Here is a 12,610-nt window from a genome sequence, read left to right as displayed (position 1 = left end):
TATATATAACACATTTAAAATTTTTCGTGGATTCATCTTATTATTATTATTATTTTTTATTAGGAGTTGGAGGTATTTGCATTTTTTAAAGGTGATGGCTGTGATAAAGTTTTGACTTTATTTATATGACAGAACAACAACAAAGAGTGTGAAGGAAACTTTTCTTGCTGTTGTGCAATATTAAATTATGTTTAACTCGTCCTTGCAGAAAGAAACATAAGAGGTTCCTGATAACATCGACTCAGCAGAGCGACGCTCAACAACACAAACACCGCCCCACATCAGGGACACAACACAACAGCTGAGTCATTCAAACCCTGACGTGATGGTGTTTAAAGAGAAGTGGTATCTCATCTCATGTGTGTCTTAATCACGCTTTCTTGCCAAGTCGTTCTGTGACTCAAGCGTTCAAATGAAAGTCCCTCCCAGCGAGAAACACTGTAAATGTATTTTACTGTAAACAGGACAGAAGTGCCGATGCCATAAACCTGAAGGTCGGGACTGTCTTGATCTGGGTCAGTGATGTGAGCTGAGTGAAACAAGCCTGACTGTGCAGAGACGGCTGCAGCTCACAAACGTGCACGAGCAGCTCTGGCGAGGACGCGTGATGGCCAAACGCTGCTTCAGTCACAAACATCAAAGTTCTTTTTATACCTTCAAACATCTTTCAGCGTCTTCAAACTTTTGTCATGTACACGCTTCAGTTAGCTGATAGGGAGCCAACAATCATGTGACCCCTATCAGCAAGCACCTGGCAACAGTGGGAAGGAAAAACTCCCTTTTAACAGGAAGAAACCTCCGGCAGAACCAGGCTCGGGGAGGGGCGGGGCCATCTGCTGCGACCAGTTGGAGGTGAGGGGTCAGTCGACCTAAAAACAGAGCCACTAACGTTGTTCGGATTATTCTAGCCTTTATGTTTTAAAAGCATCTCGATTTAGTCGTTTTTCCATCAGCCGCCTGACACAAACGTGAAAATGCTGCCTGTCGTCTTTGTGTTGTCACACTCGGCTGAGATTTTAGGATCAGGACAACCTGAGTACAGAGGTCTGATAGAGACGTCACCTGATGTACTCTGATAAACTATTATATAAAGCAAGATGTAAGAATCAGACACCAGCTGTTAAAAACAGAATCTTCAAATAATGATTCCAGATGTTTACGTTCATTTAATCCCTGAAAACGTGAACGGCTCTGCTCCTGCTCGGCTCCGACATCAGGACGTTCATTGGCTGCAGCGAGCAGAAGGAAACTTTCTGCACCTTTAACCTCCTAAGACCCGAACTCTTTCATTGCATGCATTTCATACACACATACATTCATCGAGTCCCAAAGAATTACCTGATTTTTTTTGTTTTGAACCTGATTTTTGTTTCTGAGAAAAATGAGATCCACATGAGAGGACATTTGTTTCAAATTTTGATAGAACAGCGGCAACATTTTGTGTTTTAGTCTAAACAACCCAAAATGTGATGTCCACATACGTGCACGCCAGGTCCTAGGAGGTTAAGAGAGAATCCAGCCCGTGGTTTTTAGGAGCAATGATCATCTCAGCCATGTTACTGTGACTGAAAACGAGACACAGGTCACACTGACGGTCGTATGAACTGGATGAAAAGTGAGGAGGCGGTACATGTCCTCTGAGTCCACGTCCCCTCATGAACTTTTCCACAGCTTCACAGAAAAACAGACAGCTGAATAAAAACTGTCCTGAATGCTGTCAAGCAGGTTTTCCTGCGAGTTACCTGTGCAGCCGTCACCACATCAGACTCAAAATGCTTCCAATCTTTCCCACGACCCACACGGGATCTCCTCCCCTGGTAAAATCAGCAGAGCAGACACGGCTGATGTGTGCAGCTGTGTGTCCACGGGACAACAGCTGCTGAGGTTAATGAGGGTCGACACCAATAACAGGCCAATGATTTTATTCTGTTTAAATGAAACAAAGAAAACTTTGTGTCAACGTCACAGAAATATAAAACTCAGATCGGCTCGCAGCAGGAACGCCGGGATCAGTTTACAGGAAGCGTTCCATTTCTTTAATCCCGGCGCTCTGCACAGGCGGCGAGCGTCTGCACTCAGCTTCTCACAGGTATGGTGACGCCAAATCAGCTGCAGGGTTTACATAACAGTTCCTGTAACAGCAGATGGGGGAGGCGGCGTCTCTCTGACTGCACAGCTGCAGCTTTGTGTGAGACACCTCAGTCCAAACCTCATTTTTTCCTCGAGCTTTGTGAAGCTGGAGCGGAGCCGAGGTGTGCGCATTTACTCCGGCCGTCGCTGGCTGCAGCTCCTGCGACGGCCTGTGGGGGCGGCAGCTGTAAGCTCTCACAGGTCGATGGTTCCTTTCACTTTGAACTTCTTGGCGGCGCGTTCGCCGGCTCGATACTCAAACTTGCTGCCGTAGATGTGCGAGACGAAGCCGTTGATCTCCACTGCAAACACGCTGTTCCTCTTTGGGATCACTGAGGGGCCGAAGCAGGAAACCACGTTTAAATCTGATGAAGCAGATTCATTACTGCACACGCACCTTCACTTCCTGTCTTCAGCCGTAACACATCCTCTTCCAGACCACATTCAAACAATTACACCATCGTATTCATCTGTAACAGTCAGCCCGCCACTGTGTGTCACTGACTCACATCCACACAAACCAACACACGGAGAGACTCACACACTCCTAACCTTTCAGTTTGTCGTCTCTGGTGATGATCTTGAAGACGTGTTTGAACTCTTGCAGCAGAATCCCAGACGTCCCCACATAAGACGGACACTTGGACCGCACCACTGCAGCGGGGACAAGAACAGACTGTCATGTTGCACGAGCCCACACGCGTGTTAGTAGGTTTCAGTCTCTGCAGCAGCAGGAAAACCAGGAGCTGGGGGGGCTGCAAAGAGGCTTGCAGTGAGCAGCTCAAACAGTTCAAACATGCTGCTGCAGTAAATACTATATCAATTTAAACTTCCAGATGATTTCATGCTAAGCATCAAAACTGACTCGGCCTGTTTGGAGAGTAAAGAAGGAAACCAGGAGCTTCAGGTACCACAGCGAGCGCGCTCACAGCTGTTCACGCGGTTATGAACATCTGAGAACAACAATGTTCCTGAGAAGACTCGTGTCCTCAGGAAAGCAGTGAGGTTAAAGAGTACTTCCAGAGGAGGCCAGCACTCTTACCTCCTCTCGAGGCTCCAGAGGTCAGCACCTCTGGGACTCATGGCGCTCGGAGAGGAGCAGACTTACTGACGTGAACGAGGCCAAAAGTCGTCTTAACCACAAACTTCATTTCAGACCAAAACGATGACTGGGGATGGCACAGGACGCCTGGAACACTGACTTTTTACATTCCTGAGTTTTCTGCTACAAATGAAAGAAGACGAAGAAGAAGAGTACCTGTGAGGATGGCTCCGTGGAAATCCGCCTTCAGGAGCTTCTGCTGCACAACCTGTGGATTGCTGTGAAAACATCAGGATGAGGACTCAGCGAGAGCAGGACAAACATCTGGACAAGCAGCTGTCGAGGACGCCGATTTACCTCGTCGGCTTCAATCCCCCGCACAGGTCGATGATGTACCGTCTCCAGAGTTCATGCAGAGGAAGGAAAAGCTGGTATCTGCAGCGAGGAGGACAAAGACAGTGATGCAGGAGGAGGAGCAGGTGGAGGAGCAGGTGGAGGGTTTCTCACCAACCTCTGGTGTTCAGGCTTGATCTGGAAGACCTTCAGCTCCCTCTTCTGCCGTGCGTTCAGCCCTCGGGCCTTGGCGCTCTTCCTCCGCTCCTTCTTGGGCCGGCGGTAGCCGAGGATCACGGCTTTATGGCTCAGCATGTCCTGCAGGTCGTGGCGTCTGGGCTGCTGAATGCTGTTCTTCAGGAACGCCTCGGTGAAGGCCTTCGCTTTGAAGCTGCTCTGAGGCTGACAAAGATATTTGACGTCAGGTGATTATTAAAGAGTCACGAGGCAAACGGCGTGTTTGGCAGAGCCAGCACGAGTGAAGTCATCGCTCAGCACAGAACATGAAGGACAGTTTGCTGACTTTTATCTAAAGGACGGCTACTGGCTGTCCCATTAAATCCTGAGGGCGGAGCTGCAAAACCTCCTCGCTTTCTTCAGACAGCGTGTGGATGAAACACCCGAGCGTCCGCTTACCTCAACACCAAGAACGTCCACCAGCTCACGAGGAATAGGGGCTCGAACCAGACCTTCTGTGGAGAGGACACAGACACGCGTCACTGAGGCGCTGAAGCACACAGAGGGGCGGGAACGACAGAGGACACGCCTCAAGGGGGGGGACACACGTCCAAAGTAATGGACGCATATAAAAATGTTTGACTAAAATAAAAAGATGAAGCTTCTGCGCCAGTTTGGCAGAACCTTTGATTCCTTCATGAATCAGGTAACTCGAGCGTCTAACTTTCTCACGATGCCGTGGGATTTTATTTTTATAAAAGGTGACCTGTGACCTGACTGAATCCACAGGTGGAGACGTTCAGGAAACGTTCCTGTAAAGGTGGAGCTCACCTCCCTGCAGTTACATAAAACAGGTTTAGTCCAATTTCGCTGTGACAGTCCGTTTAGCCTGTGATGTAGTCACACCTGTCACACCTGGAGGCTGACGAGTGGATGATAGCAGGGAGGAACACGCAGACCCTCCGCTCCACACACAGGTGGAGAGCCTCCTGACCTCCACCTCCTCCGCTGGTCGCAGCTGGAGCAGTTTTTAGCTTCATTAGGGAAAAACATGAGTTTGGTTTTGATCCCCGTAAATGTGAGGAGAGCTTTTTCCTCGGGGGCGGGGCTTCTGTGGTCAGCACAGCTGCATTAAGGAGGAAATGGTGGATGTAAACACGTTGTTACAGGTCTCCACGTGCTACTCAAAAGTGATGACGTCACATTAATTACACGCGAGCCTCTCCTCAGGAAACACGCCCCCCCCCCCAGAGACGCAACCGACCGGACAGAAGCGAAGCTCGGACCGGAGGAGAGCCCCTCCTCCCACCGAGTCCGTGTCCAGGTGTGTGCTCACGCGCTCAGCTCACTCACCCTCCATGGTCGCAGACCTGAGCCGATCTCCTCTGAGGATCGACGAAGAAACTCCACGACACGCGTGTTATCAGCACTGCCCGGCTCACTTCCGCGTCGCTCTTCTTCGTCACGTATTTAGAGGATGAAGCGGCCGCTGGCGCGCGCACAGCGCCCCCTGCTGCTCAACAGTAAAAGTTCTCGGACATTTTTTCCGGTTATCGCAGTTTTATTTATTTTGTCTATTAAACTTAAATATTTCCTGTTTTTTGTCATCTCGCTCGTTATTGTGAAAATATGACGTCACGGTCTCCGTTTTACCTCTGCATCAGCGGCTTTTCCTGTTTCTTAAAGCTCCGTTCGTCCTTCCCGTTCACCACTGATCTTGCTCCGTTTTTCTGCTGTGACACTTCCACAGAAACCTGCAGCAGATCTTCGTGGAGCTGGCAGCTGCTGAGTGTGGAGCAGATGTTTGAGAGCTTCAGCAGGAGGCAAACACTTCTGCTGTGAGACCCGAGGCCGGATCGCTTCCACACATTTGTTGTTCAGTCTCTGTGCGGACTGAAGCCCTCGTTGTTCATACGCAAACATTAAAGAGATTTAATAAGAACAGGACTGCAGCAGAGGCTCTTTGTCCCGTTTTACTACATGCAGCTCTATGAGAGCAGGTGGAGCTCACAGAGAGGGTGGAGGGGACGTTTACAGAAACACATCAGAGTTGGGAAAGCTGCAGGTAGATGCTGACTATGTTCAGACGCTTCCACCACAAACTGATGCAGAAAAGAGCATTTTACAGGATCATTACAATAATAATTGTTATTACTGAATAAGTGTCATGAGATTCAGAGGACATAAAAATATTGAGCTGGACACTACAGCGAGCTGATGGAGTGAACGGAAACACGAGAGACGTCTGAGTTTCAGAAAAATATTTATTTCAAATCTGTTTCTGGGACATTCATACAAAAAGTGAGTTTTTCCCTTTTTACCCTCAGAGGTAGCAGCTCTGCACCACTAAACTCTCAGAACACGCCCTGAACGCCACATACAGCAGAAATCATGGCTCGGCCGTGTGTTTGTCTGATGTCAGGTTTCAGGGAAAACTCTGCGACGCTCAGCCTCGGGCCAGAAACACAGCAGAGATCAGATCTGGTGTCGTTCCAAGAAAAACAACTTTTTTATTTCCTGACAGACAAAAAGTCTCAGACAGGTCACTGCTTTCAGGTGTTTCCTGGACAATTTGTCCTTCACACGAGGGGAAACCCCACAAACGTGGCACCGACGAGTCGAACGAAGCGGAAACCTCTAAAGAACGACGCTGCAGCTCGGGCATGATGTCCTTCCTGTGCACACGGCAGCGCTTCTGTGTTAAACGTCTCGATGAACCCGAGCTGCAGGCGCCCAGTGACTCCAGCCGACCTGCAACATTTTCCTCTGATGTGTCTGTCGCTGCTGATGACGAGGTCAGAGCAGGAAGTGAGGAAAGCTTCAGCAGCTCAGGCTGCGAGTGTCCACAGACGACACGCATCGCTAAGACAGTCAGGAAACACGGACCTGTGGGACGAGCCGGTCCCTGCAGCTCGCGTCTCTATTTGCAGATTAAGAGGGTTGTAAATAAACGTGCTCCCGTAGCTGCTGTGTATCAGTTTGGCAGACGTCTCCCTCCTTTCTTAGAACAGATCTGAGACACTTGGACCTTCACAAAAACCCGAGAACTGATGTTTCTGTCCACGCGTGGGGACATGGCGTCCTGACATCTCCACAGCTGGACTCACAGCAGAGATCAGCCCAGACGTCATCACCATCTGCTCGGCGTCTCGCAGTGATGGAGACATGTCTCCGTCTAATGTTTGGCTCAGAAAGAGTAGAAAGACGTGCTTTTGTGAACCTGCAGTGATCTGTGATGTCATCATCCTAACACGTGAAAGGTGTCAGCCTCTGGCTCCGCCCTGAACTCGATGAGTGAACAGCGCTGCAGAGCAGACGTGCGGTTTGCGTTTCCCTAAAGTGACCTCTGACCTGAGCCTGCGCGCGTCGGCGAGGATTTCACACTAAAGTCTGAAGTAAAGCTGAATGTGTGCGCTGCGTAACTCCGTCAGGTGGTTTCAGTCTGCAGAGAACGGAGACCCGCGTCTCCTGGAGGCTACAGCGCCGGTTTGATGAGACGGTGTTCTTGGATTTGATTGGCCGTTTGTCTGCATGCAAATCTGATGGACTCGCGCTGCCGTTGGGTCTGTGCTTTCAGCTCTGCTCAGCGCCGGTCGGCCAATTAAAAGCCGCAGCTGCTCACGCTTCAGTTTGTTCTGGCAGCTTTTAAAGGCGAGCCGCAGCTTTTTGTGATTTCGGTTTGATTTAAACGAACGCAGGCGTTTCTCAGAACAGGACGGGACTGCAGGGCTTTGACTTGGAAATACTCAGAAGTGGGATTCAAGCTGGACTCAGCGGGCGTTTTGCATTTAATGTTTTACAGGAACTTAAAAATGAACTGGCGGCAGAGCCTCGCAGGGCGCCGCCGTCACCACTGCAGCTGTAAGTGTGGATGCTGGTGCAGCTGGCACACCAACTCCTCCTCTGTGGGCTCCTGGATCTGCTCCCTGCAGAGACACGGGACCCACGGCAGGCAGTGAGCGCGGACTCCGGTTTGTCAAGCACTGAAATGCAATAAATAACAAATTCCCACCTGAATATGAGCTGAACCGAGGTTTCATATCTGATCCTCTCCACATCCGTCACAGAGCAGCTGTGACTGCGGTCCCACTTGTAGATGAAGTTCTGTTAGGACAGAAAGACACACGTCAGAGCCTCAAAGCAAAAAACTGGAAAACCGCGAACAAACGTTTACAAGCGGCCTGTGCAGATCACAGCGGGACACGTGGCCTCAGGCATTTAGAAAGAATCAATCTGATCGTCACCAGGAAGAGAAGCTCGTTTAAAACGAGCTCCTGCAGGCGAAACAGGAACCTTTAAACTGCTGCGGCCGTGTAACCTGAGCTGTCTGAAGAAACGAGGATGTCCAACATTTCTGAGCTTTCTTACAGAAGTGTCACAGTCGGGAACGCCGCCGATTCCTTCTCATTTACGTCAATGTTGTTATTATCAGGATGTCCTAAAGACTCTTTCTGATTAAGAAGAACGCCGAGTCGGCCCCGACACTTTCAGCTGGCTCTCTCTCACTTCCTGCCGCCGACCTTCGTATCCGACACCTGGTTCAGGGGGCGCCTGCATCGAGCGAGTCTCTCACCTCTAAGATGAGCGCCACGAACAAGTTGACCCACATGACCGACGAGATGAGCCACCAACACACGAAGTAGATCTTGGACCACCTGGGAAACAAATCATCATCATCATCATCATCATCATCATCCTGGCAGTAACCACCATAATTACGCCGCTGGGCTTAAACCGGTTTCTTACTCTGTGGTGTATCTGCTGTAGGCGTCGATGAAGGCCTGCCAGTTGTTGACGATCATGACGTCGTAGAGTAAAATGATGGCAGCCTGAGAGAGGGAGGACAGATGCTTCAGCACGTTTTAATCCCAGAGCCTCTAACTGAGCCGTGAGCAGGCTCACTGAAAGAAAACCGTTTTTATTTAAACACAACAAGTTCAGAGAAAACTAGAAATGCAGTCCCAGAATCCTCAGAGACATCCTCGTCAGATAGCAAATCCTCTGACCGAGGACAGAGACGCTGAACCTCAGGTTCAGGCGAGAGGCCGTCTGCACTCATCCAGGTGTGACTCACGCCAAAGTCGTCGAAGTTGTTGGGCCAATACTCGAGCTGCTCGTAGGTGCCGCACGCCACGCTGAAGTTGGAGGTGATGTTCTCCATGGAGGTGTTGGTCGGCACACTGACACGCAGAACGACACGAAACTGAACTTTACGATTTATTCATCAACACGTCCCAGTTTACGTCTCAGCGTGCTCAGACAGAGAAGACTTCTTACCTGGAGTCAGGAGGTTTAATGGCGCCCTCGAAGAGCCAGATCCCAAACACAGCAAACACGTAGTACACCACCTGCACGCAAACAGCACGTCAGCAGCTTTTAGATTCACAGCACATCAGCTGACCCGCCCACGCTGACATCACTCACCACCAGGATCCCCGCGAACGCTCGCAGGTTCTTCACCAGGTCCAACAGCGTGCTGGCAACCAGAGCCATGAGCTGCAGAACAGAGCAACGTGCAGACTGAGTGGGAGGAGTCACTGCGTTTGCTGTTTCCTTTGTGCAGGAAGTGCATGTTTTAAAGCTGCCGCGTGTGGAACGCAGGACGATTATTTGAAATCGCTAAAAACTGTTGTTGATTCTCAGACTGCTGGCGTTCACAGCGGACATGGACGCTTCTTTCACTCTTTAGAACCGTCCTCTCTGTCCAACATGTGGCGTCCTCACACCAGTGTCCACATGTTGGACAGAGAGGACAGATGGTTTCATTTCATTTATTTATAAAGCACGTTTAATAACAGGGAGCTGACAAAGTGCTGCACAGAGTAACAGTTAAACAATGACATCGACGACGACGACAGTAAGAAAATTAAAAGAAGTTTCAAAAGCCAGAGTAAAAAAATATGTTTTAAGATGCGATTTAAACAGAGTGACAGTCGGGCCTTTCTAACGTGGAGAGGTACAACCACAACCGCAAATGCCCGATCTCCTCTAGGAACCAGCCTCGACTTATGTGAGGTAAGGAGCAGGCGATCGCTTGATCGAAGCGCTCTAGAGGGCGTGTAAAGCTGCAGCAGGTCAGACGAATAGTCCGGCCAAGCAGCACTTTATACGTCAAAGATTTTGACTTTAACTGTAAAACGCACTGGAAGCCACTGAAGGGAAGCAAGCACGGCAGTGATATGTTGGTGTTTCTTCACACGAGTCCAAATGACACCAACTATGTGCCATCTGAAATCTAGCCTGAGATCCTTCCCAGATGTGGCAACGCCCACTCGCATCCTGGGCCATGTGACCTCACTAAGTCACATGATAGGGTGTGGTTAGGTTTCACCTGAAACCCTGGCTGATTGTGACCTGCACCCGTTTTCACACCTTGGCTCGTGTGATTGGGTAGAGCAGGGTGGGCAACTCCAGGCCTCGAGTGCCGGTGACCTGCAGGTTTTAGATGCGTCCTTGATCCAACACAGCTGATGGCTAAATGACCTCAACACCTCCTCAACATAACTTGAAGTTCTCCAGGTGTGTTGACCCAGGGTGAGATCTAAAACCTGCAGGACCCCGGCACTCGAGGCCTGGAGTTGCCCACCCCTGAGGTAGAGGATCCACAGGGGGTCCACGGCCCTCTTGGCGACGCCCACAGGGCTTAAATCTGTGACTCTCCACCAATCGCTGCTCTTTGAAGTGAAGAAACGTATTTAAGAAAGTTAAAGAGGTCCGGACGCTTCTGTTTCCGAGCTCCTTGGACTGCGATGAGCTGGAGGACTGAGGAGCTCCACAGACTGGTTTTGTTCCAAATCGGCCTCCAATTCAAAATGAGCTCTGATCGGCACGTTTTCTTCGTTTCTCTGTTTTCTGTGTTGCACTGTTAATAAAACCTGAGTTTATGGGAGCGTCCCAACGTTTTGCAGCTGGGACTGGATTGTTCTCACTTTTTGAAAAGCCGATGAAGCTCGATGGTGAAACAGGTGATGTAAGGATGTAAGAAGCAGCGAGACTCTTGCTGACGCTGACTCACACATAAACATGACCTGACTGTCACATAAAAGCATTTATATATTTTTCTCCGACCTTCCAAGTGAAACTGTGAAAACAGTGTTTGGATATGATTCGTCAAACTCTGACAGACGACGTGTTTGAATCTGGGATCGTACCTTGATGTCCGGGATGATGCGCAGGAAGCGGAAAACAATCAGCAGGTTGACCAGACGGATCATCTCCCACAGCGACAGCACGCCGTGAGCGGAGGGCTCCCTGCGGTCAGAGGTCAGCATTTCTAAAACACGCGTGTCTTGATATGTTTGATCAGTGTTACACATGAAGAGAGACGCTGGAGATGATTTTCACTCATTCGCTGGACTCGAGTGGGACTTCCCCCACAGAAACACACAAAAGGCACAAAGCTGAATTAAACAGACATGAACTCACCACTGAGAATACGGAAGCCTGTAGCTGATAAAAATGGTGATCTGCAGGGCCTGAAAGGAAGCAGGGGACACAAATTACCCTCCCAGTGTGGTTCCTGCAGCGTCGTTACTAATGAAATTGACCAATCAAATGACTGCGATGTCACAGATTTGGAGAATAGACGGCAAACTGCCAAAAACTGTGTTTAAAAAAGCTGGAAAACTTTAATCAGATGAGTTTACCAACAACAGGACGGTGAGGAAGCCGTCGAAGATGTTGTTCCTGTAGGACAGGTAGCCCTGCCAGCCGAACGCAAAGATCTTCACACACATTTCAAACAGGTAGTAGAGGATGAAGCACAGGTTGATGATCTGAGGGGAGATCAGGGAGAGTCACATCCGCTCATTGCTGAAGTTTGAATAACTCATCCTTTGGAGAGGAAGTCCAAACTCTGACCCTGTGATGAAAGTCCTGCAGTGTATCTGTAACTATACTAACTTAGCGTCCCTTAAAAATGCAGTTTTAGATTAATGCTAATAACAAGTCGACTTAAGCGATGGCAGCAAATGTCTGTCAGTGAGTTTACTGCAGTCACGCATCCAAAACAATCAATGAGACGAGATTTCAGGTCCTTGTGACAGTCTGACCTCTGCAGCTGAGCAGATACTTGCTAATCAATAATCTGGAGCTCCGCCTTCACGGGCGGTCTGTTAGTACAGTGACCTCACAGCTGCCATATTATTGGTCACATGATGTCATTAACAACGCTTACATTAAGTCATTCACACAGTGAGTGCGACTGTTTCACCTCCAAGACAAAGTTGTCTCTCTCTGCTGTGGACTTCTCAGAGTTCAACACCAGGACAGTCTGAAACACACACACACAGGCAGACACACACACACACACACACACACACACAGAGTTGATGTTACAACAGGCTGACCCGCTCGGTGTGTGTGTGTGTGTGTGTGTGTTACTTACACATATACACACTACATTGGCCAGAGCCACAGCGTTTCCAAACAAAATGAGATAGTAGTGACTGAAGATCAGCTGGAGTTTCTGCAGGGTGGGAGAGCTGTACTGAGGCAGAGGAGGGTGCTGAAACACACACACACACACACACACACACACACACACACACACACACACACACACACACACACACACAGTCAGACACAGTCTCTGAGATGTAATGCTGAGCACGTCTGGGCCCCGCTTCTACCTCCTTGATGCAGTCTTTATCAAGTTCATCAAAGATCTTGGTGAACTGTTCTCGATCCATGAAGCCGACGTCTTCGTACTGCTGCGCCACCTGAAGAGGAAGAATACATGGAGACATGTTAAAGGCTTTCAGGAGGTCCAACTGAAGACAGGCTGAGAGGGTCTGCACGTGTGCAGAGGAGGGAGAGGGGATATATCGGCCCAATGATGACGAAGATGAAGCTGCTGGCAGGAGGAGGAGAGGAAGACCTCAGAGGAGGTTCGTGGATGTAGTGAAGGAGACATGCAGAGGGTCGGTG

General features: G+C 49.5%; 2 protein-coding genes across 2 annotated transcripts in view; both read right to left on the bottom strand.

Annotated features, from left to right (window-relative positions):
- Nucleotides 1–1,929: 1,929 nt before the first annotated feature.
- pop4 (POP4 homolog, ribonuclease P/MRP subunit) lies at nt 1,930–5,187 on the bottom strand. Its single transcript, XM_005726411.2, has 7 exons — nt 5,036–5,187; nt 4,142–4,197; nt 3,684–3,907; nt 3,530–3,607; nt 3,389–3,450; nt 2,683–2,784; nt 1,930–2,462 (listed from the first exon to the last, which is right to left on the bottom strand). Exons 1-7 carry the CDS (start codon nt 5,040–5,042, stop codon nt 2,326–2,328), a joined length of 666 nt encoding a protein of 221 aa, XP_005726468.1. The 5' UTR covers nt 5,043–5,187; the 3' UTR covers nt 1,930–2,325.
- Nucleotides 5,188–5,928: 741 nt separating this feature from the next.
- Nucleotides 5,929–12,610, bottom strand: part of tpcn2 (two pore segment channel 2) — a 19,561-nt gene continuing 12,879 nt past the window's right edge. Inside the window, exons 13-25 of the mRNA XM_005726410.1 lie at nt 12,313–12,402; nt 12,069–12,188; nt 11,895–11,954; nt 11,329–11,457; nt 11,108–11,157; nt 10,834–10,933; nt 9,107–9,178; nt 8,960–9,030; nt 8,757–8,862; nt 8,429–8,511; nt 8,256–8,337; nt 7,695–7,786; nt 5,929–7,608 (exon numbers count right to left, since the gene is read on the bottom strand). Of these exons, the coding sequence (XP_005726467.1) occupies nt 7,530–7,608; nt 7,695–7,786; nt 8,256–8,337; nt 8,429–8,511; nt 8,757–8,862; nt 8,960–9,030; nt 9,107–9,178; nt 10,834–10,933; nt 11,108–11,157; nt 11,329–11,457; nt 11,895–11,954; nt 12,069–12,188; nt 12,313–12,402 (1,134 nt within the window). The 3' untranslated portion in view covers nt 5,929–7,529. The remainder of the gene's footprint in view (nt 7,609–7,694; nt 7,787–8,255; nt 8,338–8,428; nt 8,512–8,756; nt 8,863–8,959; nt 9,031–9,106; nt 9,179–10,833; nt 10,934–11,107; nt 11,158–11,328; nt 11,458–11,894; nt 11,955–12,068; nt 12,189–12,312; nt 12,403–12,610) is intronic.

This window comes from Pundamilia nyererei, unplaced genomic scaffold (assembly GCF_000239375.1).
Source record: "Pundamilia nyererei isolate P.nyererei 1_Seehausen unplaced genomic scaffold, PunNye1.0 scaffold00019, whole genome shotgun sequence".
Classification (NCBI taxonomy): Eukaryota; Metazoa; Chordata; class Actinopteri; order Cichliformes; family Cichlidae; genus Pundamilia; species Pundamilia nyererei.
The sequence above is the reverse complement of the archived record's forward strand: the minus strand, read 5'-3'. Positions and strand labels throughout refer to the sequence as shown.

What these genes read in the sequence shown, in the direction of transcription:
- pop4 (XM_005726411.2), bottom strand. An exon ending in ATCAAGCCTGAACACCAGAG is followed by an intron (nt 3,608 to 3,683) that starts GTTGGTGAGAAA and finishes TCCTCGCTGCAG; the next exon opens with ATACCAGCTTTTCCTTCCTC. An exon ending in CCACGGAGCCATCCTCACAG is followed by an intron (nt 2,785 to 3,388) that starts GTACTCTTCTTC and finishes TCCCCGCTGCAG; the next exon opens with TGGTGCGGTCCAAGTGTCCG.